This window comes from Equus przewalskii, chromosome 19 (assembly GCF_037783145.1).
Source record: "Equus przewalskii isolate Varuska chromosome 19, EquPr2, whole genome shotgun sequence".
Taxonomy (NCBI): domain Eukaryota; kingdom Metazoa; phylum Chordata; class Mammalia; order Perissodactyla; family Equidae; genus Equus; species Equus przewalskii.
In genome coordinates, this window is record NC_091849.1 from 64,261,445 (window position 1) to 64,286,325 (window position 24,881).

The 24,881-nt window shown below is 43.6% G+C and overlaps 1 protein-coding gene across 14 annotated transcripts in view; it reads left to right on the forward strand.

Moving 5' to 3' along the window:
• Positions 1 to 24,881, forward strand: part of KCNQ5 (potassium voltage-gated channel subfamily Q member 5) — a 472,281-nt gene that overhangs the window by 290,981 nt on the left and 156,419 nt on the right. For all 14 annotated transcript variants that reach the window (XM_070584950.1, XM_070584953.1, XM_070584952.1 and 11 more), the window contains exon 2: positions 16,558 to 16,648. In XM_070584950.1, the coding sequence (XP_070441051.1) occupies positions 16,558 to 16,648 (91 nt within the window). The remainder of the gene's footprint in view (positions 1 to 16,557; positions 16,649 to 24,881) is intronic.

Consider the following 24,881-nt stretch of genomic DNA (forward strand, 5'->3'; position numbering starts at 1 on the left):
TTAGTTCCGTCAATCAAAAAACAGTATTGAATTTAGTTCAGCCAAAAACTTTCAAAGTATATGACATCGCTTTGCCTGCATCGATTTGTTCTTTAGTTACTTTTTATTTCCTTCCTTCTCCTAACTTTGGGCTTTGTTTTTTTCTCCTTTTTAGAGTTCCTCCAGGTGTAAGGCTAGACTGAGATTTTTCTTGTTTCCTGAGATAGGCCTGCGTCACAATGAGCTTCCCTCTTAGAGCCCCTTTTGCTGTGTCCCATCGATTGGGGAATGTGTGTATCCATTTTCATTTGTCTCAAGGTATTTTTTTATTTCTTCTTTGATATATTTGTTGACCCATTGGTTGTTTAGGAGCATGTTGTTTAGCCTCCATATGTTTGTGTTTTTTCCAGTTTTCTTCTTGTAATTGATTTCTGGATTCATACCATTGTGGTCAGAAAAGATACTTGGTATGATTTCAGTCTTAAATTTATTGAGACTGGTTTTGAGGCCTAACATATGGTCTACCTTGGAGAATGTTCCATGTGTGCTTGAAAAGAATGCATATTCTGCTGTTTTGGGATGGAATGTTCTGTATATATCTACTAAGTCCAGCTGGTCTAATGTGTCATTTAAGGCCAATGTTGCCTAACTCTTTTTCTGTCTGGATGATCTATCCATTGACGTGAGTGGGGTGTTAAAGTCCCCTACTACTATTGTATTATTATCAATTTCTCCCTTTAAGTCTGTTAATATTTACTTACATATTTAGGTATTCCTATGTTGGCTGCATAAATATTTTAAAATGTTATGTCTTCTTGGATTGACCCCTTTATTCTTATATAATGCTCTTCTTTGTCTCTTGCTTCAGTTTTTGTTTTAAAGTCTAGTTTGTCTGATTTAAATATCATTACCCCAGCTGTCTTTGCATTTCTATTTGCACGGAATATCTTTTTCCATCTCTTCACTTTCAGTTGGTGACTATTTTTAGATCTGAAGTGAATCTCTTTCAGGCAGCATTATATCTGAGTCTTGTTTTTTTAATTCATTCAGTTATACTTTGTCTTTCAGTTAGAGCATTTAGTCCATTTATGTTTAAAGTAATTATTAATGGGTATGTCCCTATTGCCAATTTGTTGATTGTTTTCTGGTTGTTTTAGTAGTTCTTCTCTGTTCCTTTCTTCTTCCCTTGCTCTCTTCCTTTGTGATTTGGTGGCTTTCTTTGGTGTTGTTTGTATTCCTTTCTCTTTATTTTTGTTTATCTATTATAGGTTTTTGGTGTGTGGTTACCATGAGGTTCATATATGACAACCTCTGTATATGACAGTCTATTCTAAGTTGATGGTCACTTCAGTTCAAGTGCATTCTAAAAGCACTACATTTTTACCCTCCCTGCCATTTTTTATGTTTTTGACATCATATTTTAAATTTTTAAATTTTTTTATTTTGTGCATCCCTTAACTAGTTATTGTAGATATAGATGATTTTACTACCTTTGTCTTTTAACCTTCACACCAGCTTTATAAGTGATTGATCCACTGCCTTTACTATATGTTTGCATTTACAGGTGAGATTTTTTTTCTTTCATATATTTTCTTATTTCTAGTTATGGCCTTTTCTTTTCCATTTAAAGAAGTTCCCTTAACATTTCTCGTAAAGCCTGTTTAGTGGTGGGAAACTCCCTTAGCTTTAGCTTGTCTGGGAAACTCTTTATCTCTCCTTCAATTCTGAAGGGTAAATTTGTCCGGTAGAGAATTCTTGGTTGTAGGTTTTTTGCTTTCAGCACTTTGAATATATCATGCCACTCCCTTCCGGCTGCAAAGTTTCTGCTGAAAAGTCCACTGATAGTCTATGGGAGTTCCCTTGTAGGCAACTTGTTGATTTCTTTGGTTACTTTTAAGATTCTCTCTTTAACTTTAGACTTCTTTTTTAAGGAGAAATTAATTTCTTTTTTTGTCCTCCCCAAAGCCCCAGCACATGGTTGTATGTTCCAGTTGTAAGTCCTTCTAGTTCTTCTATGTGAGCCCCTGCTGCAGCATGGCAACTGATAGATAGGCAATGTGGTTCCATGGCCAGGAAACAAACAGGGCTGCCAAAGCAGTGACAGCGCCAAACTTTAACCACTAGGCCATCAAGCCTGGCTCTTGACATTTTAATTATAATGTGTCTTGGTGTGGGTCTCTAGGTCCTTCTTGATTGGGACTCACTGTGCCTCCTGGACCTTGATGTCTGTTTCCTTTGCCAGATTGGGGAAGTTTTCAGCCATTAATTCTTCAAATAGGTTTTCTGGCCGTTTTTCTCTCTCTTCTCCTTCTGGGACCCCTATAATGTGAATATTGGTATGCTCCATGTTGTCATAGGGATTCCTTAGGCTATCTTCATTTTTTAAATTCTTTTTTCTTTTTGCTGTTTCATTGGGTGATTTCCACTACCGTGTTTTCCAGGTTGCTGCTCCATTCTTGTGCACTATCTAATCAGCTATTGATTCCTTCTAGTTTATTTTCCAGTTTGGTTATTGTGTTCTTCAGCTCTGTGAGCTCTGTTTGTAACTTTATCATGTTTTCTGTCACTTTGTTGGGGTCCTCACTGTGTTTATCCATTCTTCTCCCAAGTTCAGTGAGTGTCTTCATGACCATTACTTTGAACTCTTTATCAAGTAAATTACTTACTTCAATTTTGCTAAGGTTTTTTCCTGGGGTTTATCTTGTTCTTTCATTTGGAACGTGTTTCTTTGCTTCCTCGTTTTGCTTGGCTGTGTTTGTTCCTTGTATCAGTGAAACAGTTCTCTCTTCCTGTCTTGAAGGAGTGCCCTGTGTAGGAGATGAAGCATATCATTTAACCTTGCCCAGTATATGGTTCTCTCTCCAACTGCCTCTTCAATACTTTCAGACCCATGGGACCCAGAAACACAATTCCTCTTGGTGACCTGAGCCTGGTGCTCAAGGGGCATCCCTTGTGTGGGCCACCTATGCTATTGGCTCTGGAAGGGCCACGTGAGAGGCACGTAGGTGAGGGACAGGCTGCTCGCCTGCCATGGTTAGCATGTTGGAGTGAGAATGCAAAAATGGCACCTGCCAGTGTCAGCACCAGCAAGGCATAGGGAACCCGTAAAAACGGCATCCACCAGCATTCCATACCCAGAGAGTCCCAGCTGACTTCTACCCCTCTGACAGCAGCTTTAAGATTAGCAAGTGAATCTCCTCCACATATGGTTTAGGCTCTTTTCAAACTGCTGCTTTTTGCTCTGGGTCTTGGGACGACTGCATCTGCACATGAGCCCTTTAAAGGTGGAAGCTTCATCCCCTACAGCCCTATGTTTCTCCTGGATGTAGGCACACTGGTTTTCAAAGCCAGACATTTTTGTGGCTAATCCTTCTGGTGCAGGACCCCAGGGTTGGGGGCCTGGTTGGGGTACAAATCCTTTGCTCCTCAGAGAGAAGCTTTGTTTCTGATTTTGTTTTTTTCTGACATTCCTCCTGGCTGTGGGTCACTGCACAGGAGGGGTCTTTGATGACACGGAGTCTTTGCCTCTCTTACCCATCTCAGCGTGGCCCCTTCATCTTTGGCTGTGAAGCAGGCGTTCAGCAGTTCTCACGTTCTTTTCAGAGGGAATTGTTCCATACGCAGCTGCAGATTTGCATCCATGGGAAGAGGTGAGTTCAGGATCTTGTACTGCTTCTCGAACCCATCTCTGTCCACTGGTTATTTTTATATTTAAGGAGCCAAAAAGCATCCAGTACTGTACATAATTTTTTTCATACTGAAGAGAAAATTGAATTATGTTTCCATTTTAAGATAGAAGGGTGGGTGCCCATGAAAACTCAGCATTTAGGGAAAAACATCTATACTGTTATCACTTTTGGCTTTTACATTTTCCGTCAGCACTTAATATGTTTTAGTTTCAACTATGCACCTGAAACAATAACAAATTTAAGTAAAGATCTCTATAATTCTCCATGAACAGAGTGATAGTATAGTAGATATACAGCCACTTTTTGTCTCTCTTTTTTTTGCCTGTTTTGTTTATATCTACATAGAATCACTAACTTCATTGTTTGGGTCATAAAAATAAAATTCTTGATGTCTGTCTAGCCACAGCAAGAGGAAGCAGACCCTTTTATTTCTTTACTAGAACCCAGAGGAGTGTCTACAGTTTTTAAAGCTGACACCAAACACATTTTTGGAGGCAGGAAGTACGTGCTGTCTAGCATCTGTCCACCACTTGCCAACCTTGCTTGTCCATAAAATGCTTCAGTTCTTCCACACCCCGCGATGCTGGCCTCCAGCGTCCTTTCCACCAGGGTCACCAAGAGCAACATGCGCCGTCATAGGCCGATCCTGAGAAACACACATCTCCCACGTCCCTCGGGGAGGTACCTGCCTGTGTGGTTGTCTTGGAGTCTGTGGTTATTACTCTCTGGAGACATCGGTCTGCTGGTTTTATCTTTTCCTGATGTTGTACCACTTCATAAAGTCCACTGCCAAGAGGACTTTGACTACTCAGGAAGATTGTGTTTTCTGCTGTCAGTTTAGCACTTTATTTCTGTAAGCCAAACAGAGGAGGGACGATCAGGAGCGATCCCCAATCCGTAGCCCCCAAGCATGACCTGGCTGGTTTTGTTCCAAGTTTTCATGCTGTGAGGGCTTTAGGACTCTCACTGCATCAGAAGTGACCCCATTCCTCTCATGAGCGGCCCCCCTTCCCCACTGCACTCCACTTCTATCCGTAAGGTCACTCGTCCACCCTGGTTAGGCCCTCAGCCTGTGTCAGGTACTAGGCTGGAAGCTGGGGAGAAACACTTCACCACTCAGTCCCCACCTTCACAGAGCCTTTGTGTGTGGAGGAAGATGCTGACTCAGCCACAGGCTTTGCAGGGCCGCTTGGTCAGTGCTGTGGAGAGAAACACGGAGGCTCTCTGGGAATTCATGGGACGTACGGCTCCCCACACTTGGACATCCAGGAAAGCGTCCTGGAGGAAGGGACCTTCAAGTCAAATGGAGGGATGGCCAATGGGGGAGAGAGGCAGAATGTCCCACCCCGATGGGACAGCGTGTTTGAAGCGAGAGAGCCAGGCTTGTTTGGAGGAGTAATAAGCGGTCCATGGACAGGGGATGAGGAGGAGAGTGTGGGGAGGCTGGAGAGGACACAGAGTCTCACGCTTCTGTGTCGGTTTATGGCTCTTTCCTCTGGCTGCAAACAGAGCGGATCAGGGAGACCAGGCATGGAGGCAGGGAGGCCGGGCTTGGGCCCCCTGCTGTTCCCAATGTCCCGAGAACTGGAACGCGCTCAAGAAGTCTTTCCAGGGAAACCTACTTTTAAAGCAAGTGGATCATACAGGTCTAGTGAGTTGAAAGGAACCAAATCTATAATTTTTCATTATCAAATATAAACTTTAAAACAGCTGCTTGTTTCCAGGGAAAATAACTTTAAGCCTCTTTGTATCCCCTCTTACTTTGTTCCCATTAATAATATTTAAATAAATGCACTTTAGAATTTATATTTTTCTTTTTCAGATAATAATGGTTATTATCATATATTCAAAGAAAATTGCAATGATTAAGTCATTATTTGCCTAAGAAATTTATAACCTTTTTTATGGAAAAATGATTCAGGCCAGAAAACAGTTGTCAGACGTCTTTTGCTGTATGTTTTCAACCTTTGCCATAGCTTTCGTGCGTAAACAGGCCCTTTGAAACAAGCTTGAAGATTCGGTCCATGAGCCTGGGCTGACTGGCCGCTAGTCCATCCAGATGTCTTATTGAAGAGGAAAGAGTGGGCGAGGTTAATATTATCAAAACTATTAGGCTGGATTATTTTCCATGGTGTCAGCACCAAAATTATCTCTTGAAAAGATGACTTTAAGAGGAGCACTCACCTGCATTTTACAGAGGTCGTCTCTCCCTCATGCTTTAGGAATGGCTTTTGTTTCCTTCGTGGCTGTGGTCAGCACGTTCCTCTGGGGTGGCCGCTCTCTCACTTGGGGACTGTTGGTGAGCCCGGCAGCTTAGGTCCACAGCCCTTACTGGTCATTTTAATGATGAATCCCTCAGTCTGGTCAATTCAGCAGAGGCTTCTTCCCACATCCTGACATGCTTCACAACGCTACCTCCCTTTCATTTAGGGCAGCCCCCGTTGCTTCCCAGAAACTAGTGTGACGAGGAAGAAGTCTGTGAGGTCCAGCTCCCAAAGCTGCTGAGTGTCAGGAAGATCCGTGACTGCCAACCTTGAGAAGCCACACAGTTCAGGCCCAGCTGTTCCCTTGTCTGCATGCACGTGGGTTTGCTTAGACACAGTCACGTTACTGAGCGTCTCAGACCTTGCCGGGAATCTTTTCGTGTTTTACCTTTTCAAATGTCTTACTTTACGAGTGGAGATTTTAGCTGATAAGTCACTTACATTCTTTGTTGTAATTGTTATCTATGTTAATCAAAATGTTAAATTATGTAGCAATTACCTGTCAATGTAGAACTCAGTTGGCATTTTTAAGTCAATTTGGTATTTATGTATTTATTTGTTATGATAAAATACAAATTCTGACTTTGAACTCTCTCAATCCTTAAAACAGCTCTAGGGGAGAGGCTAAGAGGGATGTGGAAAGGAGGCTAATAGGGCAGAGAGCAGGAGCTTGGGGACCAGACAACATGTGACTTGCTGGCTGTGGCTGCAGGCAGGAAGGTAGCACAGAAGGAGGTAGCCCGTTATTATAGCACATGATTATATTACAGCATGATGCTGTGCAGAGAATGGAGGGGGGCGGCCTACCCAGAGGGTCTCTGGAGGAATGGAGGGACTGATGTTCTGGTGGGGATCTTAAAAACCAGACAAAGGAATCTGGGTGTGACAGCAAGAGAGAGGAACCACAAGTCTGACACCAGGAACTGGCACCTGACAGCAACCCTCAGGGAGCCAGGCAAAGGCCCTGCAGCTGAGCTCCAAGGTACCATTGCTGTGGCCTGCTGGGTGGCAGGATTGTGCTTCTGAAATTCAAGAATGTCACCTTTTCAGTAAGACCTTCCCTAGCGCTGTCTCCAAACCCCCAGATGCCCCAGCGTCTGCATCCGGCCCTCCTTCTCAGCTATGCACAGGGATTCCTCCTCCTCAGCAGTCATCACACTGTAACACTGTGCCCATTTTATTTATTTACATTGTGTATGACCCAGCTCTCCTCCTAGGAGGTAAGCTCTGTGAGGGCAGGGATATTTTTAAAGATTGGCCCTGAGCTAACAACTGCTTTCAATCTTCTTTTTTATTTTTCCTTCTTCTTCTTCCCAAAGCCCCCCAGTACATATTCATAGATTCTCGTTGTGAGTACCTCTGGTTGTGGGATGTGGGACATCGCCTCAGCAAGATCTCATGAGCGGTGCCATGTCTGTGCCCAGGATCTGAACTGGCAAAACCCTGAGCGGCTGAAGTGGAGTGCTTGAACCTAACCACTCAGCCACGGGGTGGGATTTTTGTCTGTTCTTTTCACTTCTGTACCCCCAGCACCTGGAGCACTGCCTCGTACACGCAGGTCTTGAGGGACACATGTTGCGTGAATAAATAAGTTTATTAGTACCTGCATCAGGGCTGATTCTGATTACTGGTAATAAAGAGGAAAATATGAGAGTCAAGGCTCCTGTCCTCACGGAGCTTACGTCCTAGCAGAGACCAAAATAAACAGACAAATAAGAATTCCACATACTGCTGTTTGCTCAGAGGAAAATATAACAAGGTAACAAGAGTATAAAATATGAAATACAATACTCCTGTTGCTACATTGAATCTATGACAGTAAGAAAGACTGTCCCTGTTTTGTATTTTAAATTCATTGTCTCTGAACAGTGTACACTGGTCTTCAATCTCATTTATGTTTCCTGGAGAGGACACAGTGACAGAGTTTGCAGAGGCGAGAACCTGACCGATGGGTTTCTGAATTGCAGACCTCAGGCCCTTTAAGAAATAGTGTTCTGGAGCCTGTGCAGTGGCACAGCGGTTAAGTTCTCATGTTCCACTTCTTGGCTGCCTGGGGCTCGCCTGTTCGGATCCCAGGTGCAGACATGGCACTGCTTGGCAAAAGCCATGCTGTGGTAGGCGTCCCATGTATAAAGAAGAGGAAGACGGGCATGGATGTTAGCACAGGGAGAGTCTTCCTCAGCAAAAAGAGGAAGCTTGGCAGTAGTTAGGTCAGGGCTAATCTTCCTAAGAAAAAAAAAAAAGAAAGAAAGAAATAGGGTTCTGTTGCCTTGTTCTGTTCAGCAGGCCATTCCCAGCCACTCCATTCAGGCATCGGCTGCCCACACCGTTGACTAGGATGAAAAATGTGCTTTTGGACTGCTATCAAAAAATAGAGATTTTCAGTTTATTTCAATAGGCCACAATCCGTCCAATTCCTTGCAGACTGAGCGAGTGTCTTCCCGGAACTCAGACCTGGGAGAGGTTCCTGGAGATGGGGCAACATCTGAGATGTCTGAACTTTCCCGTTCGAGGCCACTCCTCGGGGAGGTTACAATCCTTTTAAAAAAATCTGTGGGTGGTCTCCAGAGACTTCTCACCAGATACACATCCTCCCAAGAGTCGTACAATCCTGCCTGAACTTCTTCTTCTTCTCCTCAAGGATATTAGAAAGCACTGCCAGGGCTTTGCTGAAATCGAGACTTTGGATCCAGGGATCCCCTGACACAGCAGGCGGCAGACCTGTGGAAATGGAAATGAGCACAGCGCTTCTTGCTCTTGGGGAACGTGCGTTGGTTTCTAGTAATTGTAGTTGCTCTTTTAAACTTATTAGAAATCATTTGCTTAATATTCTATCTGGAATATTTCTAGGAGTTATAATTGAGTTTATCAATACACAGAGTCCAGGGTCCCCTACTTTACTCTTTTTTGACACCCAGAATATTTTCCTCTCTCTAGTCATTTGGCACCTATTGCATTTTTCAAGACTTATTAAAGTTTATTGATAAAAGTTCTTCAATTTCATCCACAAATACCTTGATGCCTTATAACATAAATCTAGACTCAGCAACACGAACTCGTTACAAATGGCCATCAATTTGCCGTTGTGTTGCCAGATTTTTCTCACATGAATCTTCATTGAGCAAATATAACGTGAAGTACAGAGAAACTCTTAAAGTATAGTAAATGGGTTGAATATTTGTTACTCCTCAAGGAAATAGCAGAAAGACAAACACAGTTTAGTGAAAGTAGTTATGAGAGGAAGGAGGTAACAGGTGGGAGCACCCGTCAGCACTCAGGCTCCAGCCCTGCAGCGTGGCTGGAGTACAAGCCAACGCATATCTTCCAGACAGAATTTGTGAAACCAAACTTTTCTAACAGCTGGGCAGTGGGAAGTTCGAGTTTGAGTTCCCTGGCAAGAATCGACAGTGCAGATGTTTCATGTTGATGGCTCGATACTAAATCCTTCGCTTAGGTGGTGGGAAGATGACGGGCCTGAGTAAGGCTATGAGGGAGGCAGGAAGCGACTGGGTGTCCCCGAGAACGGCGGCCAGGAGAGCGCAGGTCTGCAGTTGTTTCACGTGCAGAGCAGGTAAAGGGCTGGGCCGGCCGGGTGTTCCTAGTGTGCAGACGGTTGGAGAAGTCACGAGAAGAGCAGCCTTGAGTCTCTGCAGACAGACATTCAGAGGAGCGAGCACAGGGCCTCAGCGCTTGGAGCCTGCACGAGGCCCGTGAGTAAAGGCCCTGACTGGGGGGCTTCTGCCAGCAGAGCAGCCGCACTCCTTCCATCAGCAGTGCTTCAAAACGGCCCCTTGTCTCCAGAGGGAGCTCCACGGGCTCTGGTCACGGGGACGCTCTGCTCCTGAGGAGAGCGTCAGGCTGAGCATTCCTCCGTCTGTGTTCTGACAGAGTCTAGGGCTCTCAGAGACCCCTGAGTGTTTACGAGTTCTCCTGCCTTGTTCTCGCTCCTTTGCACTAGTCTTAGTCCTCTATAGAAACACAGTGTGCACACGGAAACCTCTATTTCCCAGATTCTCCGATTCCTCATACACCACACGTGTGCAACGCAGTATTTAAAATTCTAAAACTGTTACCTGATGATCCTATTTTTGCAACTTCATGGAGAGTACAGTGATAGTATTTATTTATTAGAGTATTAATATTTAGGACTCATTGCATGTGAAAAGTAGAATCATGCAGTGTTTCTAAATCAAAAATTCCAAATCACCTTTAAAGACACAAAAAATGTTGTATTTAATATTTATTGCTTTGCAATGGAAGCAGGGGTGTGCTGTCGATAGATTTCATGTGAAAAATGCCCTTCTCTTATGGAAAAATTATGCAGACAGGACATTAGGCAAAGTGCCAAGTTTAGAAAGAAAAGTAAATTTAGGATGCTGGAAGGAAAACATGGGCTCCAGCCATTCCTCTGATGACGGGGTTTTGATTTCATTAGATGGCACATTCTCCAGGCAAGAGCTGTGTCAGCCAGTGGGTCATCTACAGTCATCAATGCCAGCCTGTGTACTCCATTCATCATAATTCATGATGCACTCATGAGGTCTCCCATCAAACGTACTGAAACACACATTTTATCAAAGCAATACTTAAAAAATTAGTGAAAAGTCAGAGGCAGGGTTGAATTTCCTTTGGAAGTTATTTCTGAAGAGTTATTTTCTTAAAAATGAAATCTAGGGCCAGCCCAGGTGGCCTAGTGGTTAAGTTCAGCGAGCTCTGCTTCAGCAGCCCAGTTCAGTTTGGTGCAAAGCTACACAACTCGTCTGTCAGTGGCCATGCTGTGGTGGCAGCTCACATACAAAACAGAGGAAGATTGGAAGCAGATGTTAGCTCAGGGCAGATCTTCCTCAGGAAAAAAAAATCTATACCTACTTTCTATTAGCATTTATTTTAATCCCATGATTCCATTCTATTTAAGAAATTTAAGATCTCCCTTCCCCAAAACTTTCTTAAGATTTGACTTACATGCACAGTTATGCCATGGGAAGATTATGGTCCCCCAGATACTTGCAGGTGGCACGTTCTACGTGGGAATGTGTGGTTGTTTGTGTCCACAAAGCCTGTGCTGCGAGTCTGCCTGCTCCGCTGAGCTCAGCTCATTGAGTGTCTACTTTAAACACCAGCTCCTTTCCTCGTTCCTCCATCTCATTCCTCGTAATCTCCCGTGAGTGGCCAGGGTTGTGTGTTTGTGTGAATGACGCTGTGCAACCTGCTATGACTCGTTTGTTGAAGCATCTGCAGAGACGTTCTGGTTGATTCATTTTCACGGCATTTTAATTCTTGCTGAATGCACCTGTACTTGAAGCACAAGATTTGGAAGTTGGACATCATCTGTTCCACAAGCACCGTGATATTTCCAAGTAAAGCTTCTTATGAAGTTAAATCTGACAAATTGATTCTTAATTAACCCACAGGAAAAGTTGACGGTAGTTTTCTTGAACAAACGTGGAGGCCTTTGATCTGATCATATTTTCATTGTGAGTGCTCTTCTACTGCTCCTACAATAACCAGCACCTTCTAAAGAAGATTTGTACAAAAGGCCTGCATCAAAGTGAATTTCCTCAGAAACAAACTATAAATGATTGTTTCAGGCAAAATAAGGCCAGTAGCTATTACAGAATAATTCTGAAGGAATACAGATCTTATGGTATCTCAGGATTAATGTGTAAAAGAAAAAAATATCCGTATTTTTTCAAACTGATCTTAAAACTTACCTGAGTAAGTTGGCGACGCCTCCCAAAATGGGCCATTTTCCAGCTCCCAGCCCCTGCCTTCTTAATCTCCCACCACAGGCATCTGAACTTTCTAGTGTGCCATGGACTTTTTGTAGTCTGGCAAAGACTATGAACCATTCCTAAGAATAATGTTTTTAAATGCATAAAATAAATGTGCTTACAAAAGAAAAAATTATATTGAAATGCCATTATTAAAATAATAAACATGTTTTTGATATAGTGATATAGAAGCTTCTTTATTAATGCATAAAAAACCCCCAGCAGTGGGTCTAGGAGCTACTATAATCTCGAAACAGTGATGAGCAGAATCAACATTCAAGATGGAACAATTTCGGTTTCATCTACAACTGAGAAATAGGATAGGAAAACATCTGTCATGTCTAAGAGCGACAAGGTCAAAAGTACTGTGAATGTCACATGGTTCGTGGTCATGGTTAGTGACAAATAAAGATGTAATTTTTCCATCCACATTCCCTGCCTCCTAAATTCTGTCCACAGACCCTGGGGAGCTCAGAAACCCTGCGTCCAAGGACTCTTGCCACTTCTCCCATTTTTATTCAACTGGGAGAGAGGCGGAGTGGGGTAGTGATCAGTCATCAGTGTGTACACATATGAGTGGGATCCTCAGAAGCAATGATGTCAGCAGAGCCACCTCAGTCCCCAGCAGGTCACTGCCAACAAGCCTAGGGTCTGAACTCTGGTACCTCAGAGGGTCATCCTGCGTCAGTTCAGTGCTGTCTCCAGCCAGAGAGTCTGTCTCTGGCAACGCTACCAACAGCCAATTCATAGTAGAATGTGTTCATCGTTCTCCATGATGTCATTCTCCAAGATCAGGAAATATTCCTCAAACATTCTTTATTCTTATTTACCAAAATCTTATGTGCTTAGTCTGCACTCTCCTCAGGATAACATGTTCCATATATTCACTTCCTCTGGAAAAAAGTACTTTCATGTCTCCAATGAAACTTTGTGCCCAAGCTTTACATCTGCCATTCCAAGTGGATGTCTAAAACTGGAATTGTCCTCTTCTCCTCAATATCAGTTTCTCCTCCTGACTTTCTTGACTTTTCTCCTCCTAACTTGTTCATAGCATGACCAATAACCATGGAAATCTCACACTTTTCAGCCACCACACCCCTTCCCCAGCCCCACTCGCCAGTCTAACGGTGATGGAGTCAGAGAGCTCCCGTGTTCACAGCGTCCCTCCAGGCTGCTCTCTGTTCTCTCTCATTCCTACCAGTTAGTTTACAACCAAACCTGAACCACCAGTTACACCCCCCCTGCTTCTCAGCTGCTCAGGTACATCCTGATGCACGCTGCTGCCAACTCTACTTTCCCAGAGGGCAACTCCAAGGATATTAGATCCCCGTTAAAAAATCTCAATGGCTCCAACTGTCTCCTGAACTAAATACAGACCTTGGGGACAAGCCTCTCCCTGTCATGGCCCCAGACCCCCAATTCAGCCATCTGTCTCACCCTGTGCTACAGTCAAATTCAGTGACTTTTTGTTCTATGAAACAGGGAGCAAGTATTTTACCTCCTTTGTTTTCTGGCTTGCTGCCTTCTCACATTTTCCCCTCCTTCTGAAATGTGGTTCTCCAGACACTTCTCTTGTTGGAACCCTACCCTTTCTTCAAAGATCATCTCAAGCAACACCCCTTTTTGAAGACTTTCTTGATGTGCTTCCACCATCCCAACTGAATAGAAGCCCTCCCTGCTTTCGGCCTCTGTAGCACTTTTCCTAGCACTGTCTGCCTCTGCTGTTCACCATGACCCAGTGCTGTCAAGTCACCACCTCACGAGGTCTTAACTTCCTTGAGGGAGGGACTGCTTTAGCTTATCCCTGCCCCTTGGGCGGTGCTCAGGGCAGGGTCTTTACACCAGCTTCCCAGCACGTTTTCAGTTGAACTGAAATGATTCCTATGCAGAAAATGAGTTTGCAGGAATAACTTGCCCTCCACTTTTCCTGTATGGCCGCGCGATAAGCTTGATAGTGGGTGCTCATCACCTCTAATTTTTGGTTGATTAGTGGATTCCAGTGATACTGTTTGCGCTTGGCCTTCCCCTGCGCAGTCCCATGGACTAGCGTATTCATTCTCCCCAGCCATCCCAGCCGCTGTGCTAACTCACTCCTGTTGGGCTCCGTTTGGTCGGCGCTTGATAGAGGAATCTTCCCTAATCCCAAATCTGGCTTCTTGGGCATTCAGCCTGGGAACCCCACCCTTAGAAGGGGGCCACACTTGGTGTCAGGCTCTGCTGTGACCCTCATGAAATTATTAATAATTTCTTAACAAAGACCCCACATTTTCACTTTGTGCTGGACTTCACAAATTAAGCAGCCAGTGCTGCCTGACTCTCCTCTCCTGTGTGCTGTCATCCGTGTGTCTTCCCAATCTTTTAAATCATCACTCAGAGTTTTAATTTTCTGTTTATATCTGTTTACTACTCCGTATGCTTCAACAGACCTTAAACTCTGTGAAAGCAAAAAAAGAGAAAACTCTTGTTTATTGTCATATCCACATGGCTCAGCCTGGTATTACATACTTAATCAATATTTGCCCGTTGGATAAATGGGTGAATGGCTGCAGGAAGGAAGGAGTTAATGCGTTAGTGAGTGGATTTGTTGGTCCACAGCCCCGCAGGCAAAAGTGGGAGCGGCTTTGGCTTCCACCTTCAGACAGGATCTACAGCAGTAACAGAATTCTAGGACAGAGCTGCTCTTGTTAGAAAGGAGGGTAAGATCAGCTCAGGGAAGAAAATGGGTGAAGTAGTGACGTGAAGGAGAAAGATTAAATGACACCAAACAGTAATGATAAAGGAACCAACACAAGGACTCATGCTGTAGACTTGTTCTGAGTAAACTATGGAGACCATGAAGCTGCAGTTGGGATGCTCTAGAGGAAGAAAATGGCTTGGTGATCAGATAATCCCCTGCTTGCTCTTCCTAATGTTTTCTGGTAATTGTGGGATCGTGTCTGGAGACCAGCTGCACTCCAGACGGAGACCTGTACTGTGTTTACTTGATGCCACGTTGCCCTCCCACTGCCCTAGTGACCCCTGAATTTCTCTTTCTCATTAGTAGTTTGGGGGTCATACAGGTGCGCTGGAATTTGATTTCTAATTTACAGTATCCAGGCTGTTAGGGTCAATTTAAAGTGTAATCCAAAGTATCTTGGATCATCAGATGCACGAGTCCAAGTGTGCTGGGTAGTTGTTGACGCGTGCACTGGGCACTCTTCCCTGGTGGACTCGGTTCCCGTGGAGACTTCTTCTACTTGGAATGACCATACTCCTCTCTCAGTTTGAAGAGGTGGAGAAGTGACCCAGAGCCCTACTGAGCTGAGAGTGTCACCGCTGTTCTCACCCACGCCTGTTTAGTCAGCAGTGCTGTGCTTGAGCAGACAGTGCCTGACGCCCTTCCTGCTTGGCTGCCTTGGATAAGCCACAAAATCTTCTTAATTCTCAGTTTACATATCTGTAAAATTGCGATAATGATACTCCATAAATTTATGAGGATAATGTGGATCACGCGTGAAAGGGGCTTAGGACAGTGTCCAGCTTACAGGAAACTTTGTGAACGTTAGTAATTATTATCAGCATACACAACGTGAGCAATTATGAATTTCTATTCGGTTCTGTATTGGGATAGACATAAAGAAACAGGGAATCCATGGTATCAGTTGGGGATTGGCAAAATTTTTCTCTAAAGGGCCAGAGAGTAAATATTTTACTCTTGTGCACCACGCTGTTTCCATCACAACTACTCAGTTCTGCAGTTGTGGTGCAAAAGCAGCCACAGACAATAACATAAACAAAGGGAGTGGCTGTGTGCCAGTAAAACTTTATTTATAAAAACGGGCTTTAAGGGCCAGATTTGTTCCCCAGGCCATAATTTGCCAGTCCCTGGCTATAGGCCCTTGGGAGCTCCCAGTGAAGTGTGGCGGAAAGACTTGTAAGATTGTCAGGGCAAGCCGAAAGGAAGCAGGACTAATTCCACTGCCATACTAAAGAACCTGGAAACAGACATTTTAAGGCAAATTATTTTAAAAGCTTCGCAGAGATGAGTAAAAGTAAAAAAATATGGCCTAAAGCAAGTAGCTCAGATATTGTGGGTTTTTTAAAATCTTATATTTCAGGATAAGTAACTTCAACTTTAAACCAAAGCCTGCCCTTTTGATTAGCATTTTCCTTGAGAATGCAGATCCCCCTCGAGATCCCCAAGTTCCGCATTTCTAGAGATAAAAATGTCTGCAGACTGATTGGTAGAAAATGCTGCTCCTGACGTCTGCAGTTGCAGTGTGAGTGGACAGAGCTGAGGGTCATTTCTCCACGGTTGTGAGGAAATGGAAGGTACCTGGTAGCAGAGGAAGCACTCCCTCCCTGCTCTGTTCTTCTTAGAAAGGAACGGCAGGTGCGAGTCCATGAGCAACTTCAGACTGGAAATGGGCAGTGGCTTAGTAACAGCCACTTAGAGCACCTGATGGCTCACCAGCGCTGCCTCTCTGAAGGACAGCTGTGGCAGCACGCACTCTGGGCCAGCAGAGCAAACGCACTTTCTGGGCCTGTCTCAGGATCTCTGCTTGGGAAATGAGTTTATGGGAGATCACAGATTCCTAGCTGCAGACATGTAAATACAGCATGCAACTCACACACACACACACACACACACACACACACCCTTCTCTTCATCAATAAAGTCACAAAGCAGCCCCATTTGCACTGCATGTCATATTGTATTTTGATATTCAAAATGGCTGGTCCCTTTCAGGGTTTTTATGTCCTAATTGATGCCAATTCAAATGGGTCTGGGGCTTTATTCATAGAAATAAGAAATTAAGTCTGTCATGATAAGGCCAGTTTCTTATCAGATTTTTCTTTTTTGTTGTTTTACAGTTTTCTCCTTGTCTTTGGTTGCTTGATTTTGTCAGTGTTTTCCACAATCCCTGAGCACACAAAGTTGGCCTCAAGTTGCCTCTTGATTCTGGTAAGTGAAACATATGAGCAAAAATGTACATAAAGTTTATGTAACATAAAAACTGTCTGTAATATTTATGCTGTGCATTTTATCCCACAAAAAGTTCCATCTGGGAAAGAGAGAGTTACTGTGCCGTGTGAAAGTTTCAAAGATCGCTGAGCCCTTTGCCTACCATTCTCACTGTAGTCAGTCCTTGGGAATACACGGGAAGATTCAGCATTGCCATTACATAGAATGCCCTGTGTTACAGTACATCGTAAATAGAGGGCAATACTTGGACGTGGTTTTATGTTTATCTATGGAAATAAATTATATGAAGAGTCAATATCCATGAATTCTTTCATTATATTGCTAAAAGTTGCAGGATAGAGAGCATTTTCCAGTAACTGCAATTAGGGAGTAGCTAAGTATAATTGGCCAAGAACTCTGGGAATATAGCACCTCCTAAGAAAACAGAGGCTCCTTCATGCTCTTCCAACCGACAAGCCAGCACTGAGTTCTGCCACTAACGCAGTTACCTGATGAGAAATTCTGCAGTTTGCTCTGATCTCATTATGCTGTCAATCCTCAACCACACAGAATTGCTCAATTCATTTTAAAATGGAAAAAGACCCCAAGATATTTTAGTCTGAATTATTCTGAGGCTTTGAAGCTCTTACACTTTCTATTACTGCTAAACTATAGCACTGTGCACTCAAATCACATCTGGTTGAAAGTTGGGCTCGTTTACATCCACTTTGACCCACTCAGTCCAAAAATATCAGACTTGACAGTCTCAGAACTCTCCGAATGAACTATAAACTGGAACAACTCACTTCTGTAAGACCTGGTGGATGACAGAGGAAGAGAGAGAAAGAAGGGGTGGGATAAGATGACTGTGTGCCCCAAAAGCAGAGATGGTTATGGGCTGCCACGAGCATTTAATATCAGAAGGTTATTCTTACTTTAGGTGGAAACTCAAGATGTCAGCCCATATCCCTGAGCAGAGGGCAGCTGCTCTTCCTACCTGTGCTCTCAGATGCTGGTCTGTGCTTGAAGTTACCCAGAAGTCATCAAGTCTCGGTCCCATGTGTCAGGGAAAATGCATTTTTGAGCCTGGAACAAATCTATCCCAATCTGTTTCCATACACATTGTACTTGGTGTATGGCTTATGTTAAGGTTAGTATTTTAGAACCCAAGATAGAGAACAAATAGACAAAAGGGCACGTTGGGGATTTGTCCCATTACAAGGTGTCCATTGGGGCAGCAAGTGGGCTTTTAACCTCATGCGCCCCTTTGACAACAATACATGATCCCAGCCCACGGGCTCAGGCACAACTGGCTTCTGGGTTCACATACAGAACTACAACTAGGAATTTTAGATTGAAAACACAAATCTGATTTTTAGACTTGGGAACATGAAAAACTGAATCTACTCCATGACCGATGATATATATCGAGAATAAATCAAGTATTAGGAATCCCATAAAAAGGTATCTCTCATGACCAGGCCAAGAATCCAAAAGGTTAGGATTACATTCTCCAAATGTCTGAAATGTAAATTCAGTCATTGCTAATGAGTTTCTAAATAGTGCAAAGGAACCCAAACAACCCCTTGTTATTATAAAGTTGGAAGCAGATTACTCTCTTGATTTTGAAATGAGCAGTGAACAATTGATCAGAGTTGAGTAACCAGAGTGCGTTTGAGTAGATAAAAATGTCAGTGTTGTCACACACCCTCAGTCTTTTTTCCCCAGCCTTATTGAAATATAATTGACATGTAACATTGTGTAAGTTTAAGTTGAACAATGTGATGATTTGACATACTTATATGTTGCAAATTGATCGCCACAATAAGGTAGGTTAACACATCCATCACCTCACATAGTTACCATTTTTTGCGTATATGATGAGAACTTTTAAGATCTACCCTCTTAGCAACTGTCAGGTATCCAATACAGCATTGTTACCTGTAGTCGCCCTGCTGTGCATTAGATCCTCAGAACATATTCATCTTATAACTGGAAGTTTGAACCCTTTGACTACCTTCATTCATTGCCCCACCCCTGTCCCTGGCAACCACCAATGTACTGTTTCTATGAGTTGTTTTTTTTAAAGATTCTACATATTAGGGATATCACACAGTGTTTGTCTTTCTCTGTCTGACTATCTCACTTAGCACAATGCCCTCAAGGTCCGTCCATGTTGTCTCAAATGGCAGATTTCCTTCTTTCTCATGGCTGAATAATATTCCATTGTGTGTATATATCACATTTTCTTTATCCGTTCATCCATCCATGGGCACTTAGGTTGTTTCCACAGCTTGGCTGTTGTGAATGATGCTGCAATGAACATGGGAGTACAGATACCTCTTTGAGATCCTGTTTTCATTTCCTTTGGATATACATCCAGAGGTGGGATAGCTAGATCATATGATAGCTCCATTTTTAATTTTTTGAGGAACATCAGTACTGTTTTCCATAGTGGCTGTACCAGTTTGCATTCCCACCAACAGTGCACAAGGGTTCCCTTTTCTCCACATCCTCACTAACATTTAACTCTTGTCTTTTTTTTTTTTTTTTAAAGATTTTTTTTTATTTTTTCCTTTTTCTCCCCAAAGCCCCCCGGTACATAGTTGTGTATTCTTCGTTGTGGGTTCCTCTAGTTGTGGCATGTGGGACCTTGCCTCAGCGTGGTCTGACGAGCAGTGCCATGTCCGCGCCCAGGATTCGAACCGACGAAACACTGGGCCGCCTGCAGCGGAGCGCGCGAACTTAACCACTCGGCCACGGGGCCAGCCCCTAACTCTTGTCTTTTTGATGATAAACATTCTAACAGGTGTGAGGTGATATCTCATTGTGGTTTTGATTTGCATTTCCCTGATGATTAGTGATATTGAACAGTTTTTCATGTGTTGGCCATTTCTCTGTCTTCTTTCATCCCTCAGTCTTGAATGCCTTTGGATTTAGCAAAGTAGAAATCAGCCCCGTTATGCAAATCAGCCCTTTGCTTTGAGTGATGTGGTAGGTGCTGCAGAAAGATGCCCTCAGGAGGTGTTTATGGCTTTCCATAGCAAGAGGGTTTGCTTATTCTCCTAGTTCTGTGCTATAGGGAAAATCATCAAGGTATATGTTTTAAACCAAAGTGTATTCTTAATACTTGCCTAGAAATATGCAGACTTTGGGTCTAAGATTTTACTGCTGTTATTCTTCACCAATAGTTTCTCCAAAAACTATTTTATTTGGACAAAAAAATTAAGAATAGGCTTTATTTTTCTTCTTATTTATTGATTAATAAATTAGAAAAGTATGCATATTTTAATTCCTTTTTGCAATGTTAGCATAATATATCATAAAAGTTCAAAAAAAAAAAGTTCAATCATTTGTAGGATATTGGAAGAAGCCAAGAGAAATCTTAATGATTTAGAGACTCTCTTATTTATTATCTTTTAACATGTATGTTTGAAACAGTCCAATTTCCCGATTTCCAAGTCTGTCTATCCTCCAGTCAGACAGAATCCACACAACACATTTCTGACTAGCAGTATTTTTATTTCCCAAGATGGAACCTATCTAAAGAATTGCCGTCTCAATAGTAACAGGAATGGCTTTTAAAATGTTCATAAAATTTACAGTAAAGCCACTTTTGGTCACAATTAAAACACCAGAGGAGTAAATTTAGAATTTTATATAAATTATACATCCTAATTGTATATTTTTTCTGTCCCATTTGTTTTTTTGTAAGATTTTAAAAGATGTTCCGAATTCTAACTCTAATTCTATTTCTCTGCAAGTCAAAGGCACCATGCTTCCCACAGGGAGCACCTGCCAGCAAACTGGCCCCTGGATGAATTTCCAGGACCCTGTTTGACACATGCTTTCCACCTGTTCTTCGGGGGCACCAGCATTTCAGGGGCTGGCCACTGCTCTGGGCTCTGTCCGGCTCACCTCCTGGGCCCCAGGCATCTCCAGCTCCCAGCGCCACCGGGATGATGCTCTTGTCATTCTCATCCAGAGCTGCCCTGCCCAGTGCTCCTGGGATCCAGAACTCGCACCTCGGCTACAACCCAAATGGGTGCCTGTGTTAATGGGTTCTTTTATTCTTGTCAGCTGTGTGAGCTGGGAGTTCACACTGCATGCCAGGTTCTTGCTGTCTCTCCACAGAAACAGCGGAGCAGACATGAGAGCATGAGGGGAGTCTGGAGCCAGGCCCATGAGTGCAAATCCCACTTGTACCCCTTATGAGCTGTAACTTTGGAGACTCACTCTCCTGTGTGGACAATGATATGCCTACTTCATACAGTTGTGAGGGTTGAATCCAAGTGCTCAGAACTGGGCCCAGGTGGAGCAGCTACAAGTGTTTTCATCACTGGCTCTTCCACACGTCACGGGGCCTCATAGTCAGAGAGAAGTACTCGTGGACTGTGGAATGTTTGAAAATGCTACATTTGAGAACATATCATACTTTTCTAGTAGAAAACAAGTATCTTTGCAAGAGTTTTCTCGCACAACTCTATTACTTGTGGCAGCTTTCTACACAAAGGTGCTCGTCTGACGGTGAGTTGATGGCATCCATTCACCTGCAACGTGTGTTCACAGCAACCACTTATTTGGGTGACTAATTTAACTGATCTTTATTGTTGTAGTTTTTGCTAAAGTGCTTTGTAAGCTCTTGGTTTCATAAGCCAACTCATGGCTTCGTAGCCTCTTCTCTCGGTGGCTGCACCTGCTGAGTGGAGCTTCGGGCAGGGATAGCTCTGGATCTGACGGAGTCGCTCGCTCTGCTTTACTCTCCAGAACATGATATGAAGCTGTGCCCAAATGCCAAGGAAAATTCAAAGCTGGTGCTACTTTTCCATGTTTTGTAAATTCTTCAAAACTGGAAGGGAGGTCACATTTTTTAAGTAACTCTTATCTATGACTCATTGATTTCTTATTAAAACAAACAAAAAGCTTGCAGTGTAAGTATTCCTCTCATTTTACTGAATGGCTAGTTAAGGTGCCAGATCACCCACCAAGGGTGTGACGGGGCCAGGATTCCCTCCCAGGCCTGGCTGACTAAGAAGCTGGGTTGTCTTCAAGGCATTGCACAGCCTCACATCTCTTGCTTCTTAGTCAAGACTGACAGGTCTAGAGTGCATTTGCTGCCTCCATGAAGCAGGAAGGCCTGAGGCTTCATGTGGTTCCGGATGCCTGGAGACCCCTACAGCCCTCCTTCTTAGGACATCAGTTTCTTTTTCCATACACAATCCACCTACAAAGTTATCACAATCAGGTATACCAATTCAGACCATTAGAAGTTCTTTGCGTCAGCAGCCTGATCCGTGGGTAAATAGTCCAGTGTAAAGATGTGCCTTCTGGTCCAGCTCCCGTTGCTCAGGTGGCATCGTGCTGTTGAAGGAGCTCTCTTGTTTCCAGGTTAGACTATTGTGGAAAGGTTTGTTCTGGTTCGTTTTGATTTCATTAGTCTGAGGTTGCACATTTTAGCATTTCATATCCTAGCTCCTTAAGAACAATGCCGATGCTGTTTAGAGTGCATTTCCTCTCAACTGGATAACTTCTCGCCTTCCAGACTAGTTTTAAAGTATTCATTTTAGGCCTTTAATGTAGACTTTCAATACATTGAAAATAGAAAACCTTTTCATTTAATAAAAGTGGTGTATATCATTTGCAAAATTGTCGTTGAAGCTGGCCGTGTCTAAAATTGCCTGCCCACAAGCAGTAAAGGAACTGTGATCACCAGTCTTAGCGAGATAAAGAGGGTCCCAGTGAATCTGCGCCTCTGCCCTCCTGCTGTGCCAGGACGACTCCCAGCCACAAACGGATTGTGCTGAGCTTCTGGACGAGGGCTCACAGACATGGTCAAACACCCAGGTTTTCCTAAACATCTGGGTGTGCGGCACCTTCTAGTAGAGTATATGAATATTTGCTGTTTTTGTATCAGGTGGAAAAGTAAAGCTGGGTTTGCTGTTTCTTAGCACAACGAATCGGTTCCTGAAATGTGTATAAATGAGATTTAGGGAGATCTAATTATATCTCAAATGCACTAGTGGAGCTTACTATTTAAAGAAAACCTGTAGTGAATCCCTTTGTTAAGTGAAGAGTTCTGTTGAAAAGCTAATAACAATTACATAAGTAATCTGTGTTCTGTGTTTTTCTTTTTCTAATGTGGGTGCAAGTGGTCTTTTTTAAAATGCTAGATAACTCCCCGTTATGTCCATTATATAATGTGGTCTTGAAGAATTAGCGATGTTGTTGCCATTTCCCATCTGTCATTATTAGTAGAGAGGGGAAAAAACAGCCAGAAACACATTTACCAGTCCTCACAAAGTGGAAAGTTTTGCGTGTAAAATTATATGAATTTGATATGGAAGATTACACTATGTCTTCACATTTGAAGCTCTGATGTTGAACAGTGTAGGAGAGGATAACAGGGTGTAAGGATAGGAATCCATTCGAGGACATCAAATCTCATGTTTGTAAAGGGAGTGACAGAGTGGGAGATATCAAGAAATCACATACAGGGAGTGAGTGATGCTCCTTTATGCTTACCGCATCCCTGTAATTTACTGCAGAAAGCTCTCAGAATATCCCAATGAACATTGAAAACTGCAATTATTTTTCTTTGCTCATCATTCACCAAGGAAAATGCAAATAAACTCTAAAATGATTCATGGAGACTAATGACCCTCATCAATCTGCCCTGAGTAAAAAGAAAAAGCAGGAGTAATTTAACACCTACACTGAATCTTAACTGAGGGTGATAATAGAGTCAGTAAGGCGCCCTGTGAAAAGCAGTTCAGATATTAGAAGAAGGAGTTGTTCAAGTTAAAGGTAGTAAAATTGTGCCTGAGAAAGATCACATCCCTGCCTATGGTTGAGGAAGGCATGAACATCCCACGTGTCAGGTGTCTGGCCAGGGGTCCAGTCTGGACCACAGAATTGCTCTGCACAGTTTTGGACATCCTTAGAGCTCTCCAGGAGCCAACTCAACACGCCCACACGATCTGCTCTCCTGTGTCCTCTGAGCTCCACAAAAGCATGTTCAACTGAGAGAAAAAGAGAGAAAGAGGAGGAGTGGTAGATATCAAAGCTTTGCTGGAAAATTATCGAGTCCACACTGGGTGGCAACAGAAGGAAGGACCCCTCCCATACTATCCTTCCAGGCTGAAATGGTTTCCACCATCTGAAACCTGGGCCAAACGCCTCCCTCTTCCTGGAATAAACTGCCTCTTCCCTCTGACTTCCCTCAGCACTGGCTACCTCACGGTGTGTCCCCTCCCTGATTTATGTACTCAGAATGTTTACGCAGCACACGGTGTGGGCGAGACCTTCTTTGGGAGCTGAGGATACAGCAATGAGCAAAATAGGCAAAATCTCTCTCCTCGTGGAACTCACATTTTTGTGGGGAAGACATACAGTAAGCAAATTAGCAAATCAATATACTAAGCGTTATAAATGAAAGTAAAGCAGGAAAAAGGATCAGAAAATGAAGGAGCATTTGGGTAGCACACTTGGAGAAGTCGACTGGGGGGGACTTCGAGTGTCACAGCAGAGACTTCAGTGAAGGGCGGCAACAAGCCACACAGTGATAGGCGAAGAGCTTTCCACACAGGTGGAGCTTCCAGGATGAAGGTCCTGGGTAGGGCGCACCTGTGGGGCTGAGGAAGGGCAAGAAGAACAGAGCAGTGGAGGGACAGTGAGCGGGGGTGGATGGAGAAAAATGAGGCATCAGTTGGACTGAGATTTCTTAAGAGAGTCAATGCTGATTCAGCAGAAGGGCTTAATACAGTGGGATCGGGTGAAGGGGTATCAATAAATACTTGACGATAGAAGATGGCCAATTACTTAACTGCACAGTGTTAAAATTGAAATTTTCGCAGTATTGTGTATGTGATGCCAAAATTAAAACAAGATGGAGGACCTGCCTTTAGAAGGAACAGAAGCAGAGGAGACAGAGGGTTGAAGCCATGTAGGAAACAATTGAAGTCCCTCGTATAAAACACAGTGGAGCCCTGAACAAAACCGAGGCAGCACGACCCAAGGGAGGGTCGGAGTGGAGCAATGTGGATCGAGTCCAATCAAAGCTGCAAATCCTGTATAATCCGTCTGTGCCTCACAGGGAGCCTGGGGGCATCTCTGCCCAGAGCTGAGGTGGCCTGTGCCTCACAGGGAGCCTGGGGGCATTTCTTCCCAGGGCTGAGGTGGCCTGTGCCTCACAGGGAGCCTGGGGGCATTTCTTCCCAGGGCTGAGGTGGTCTGT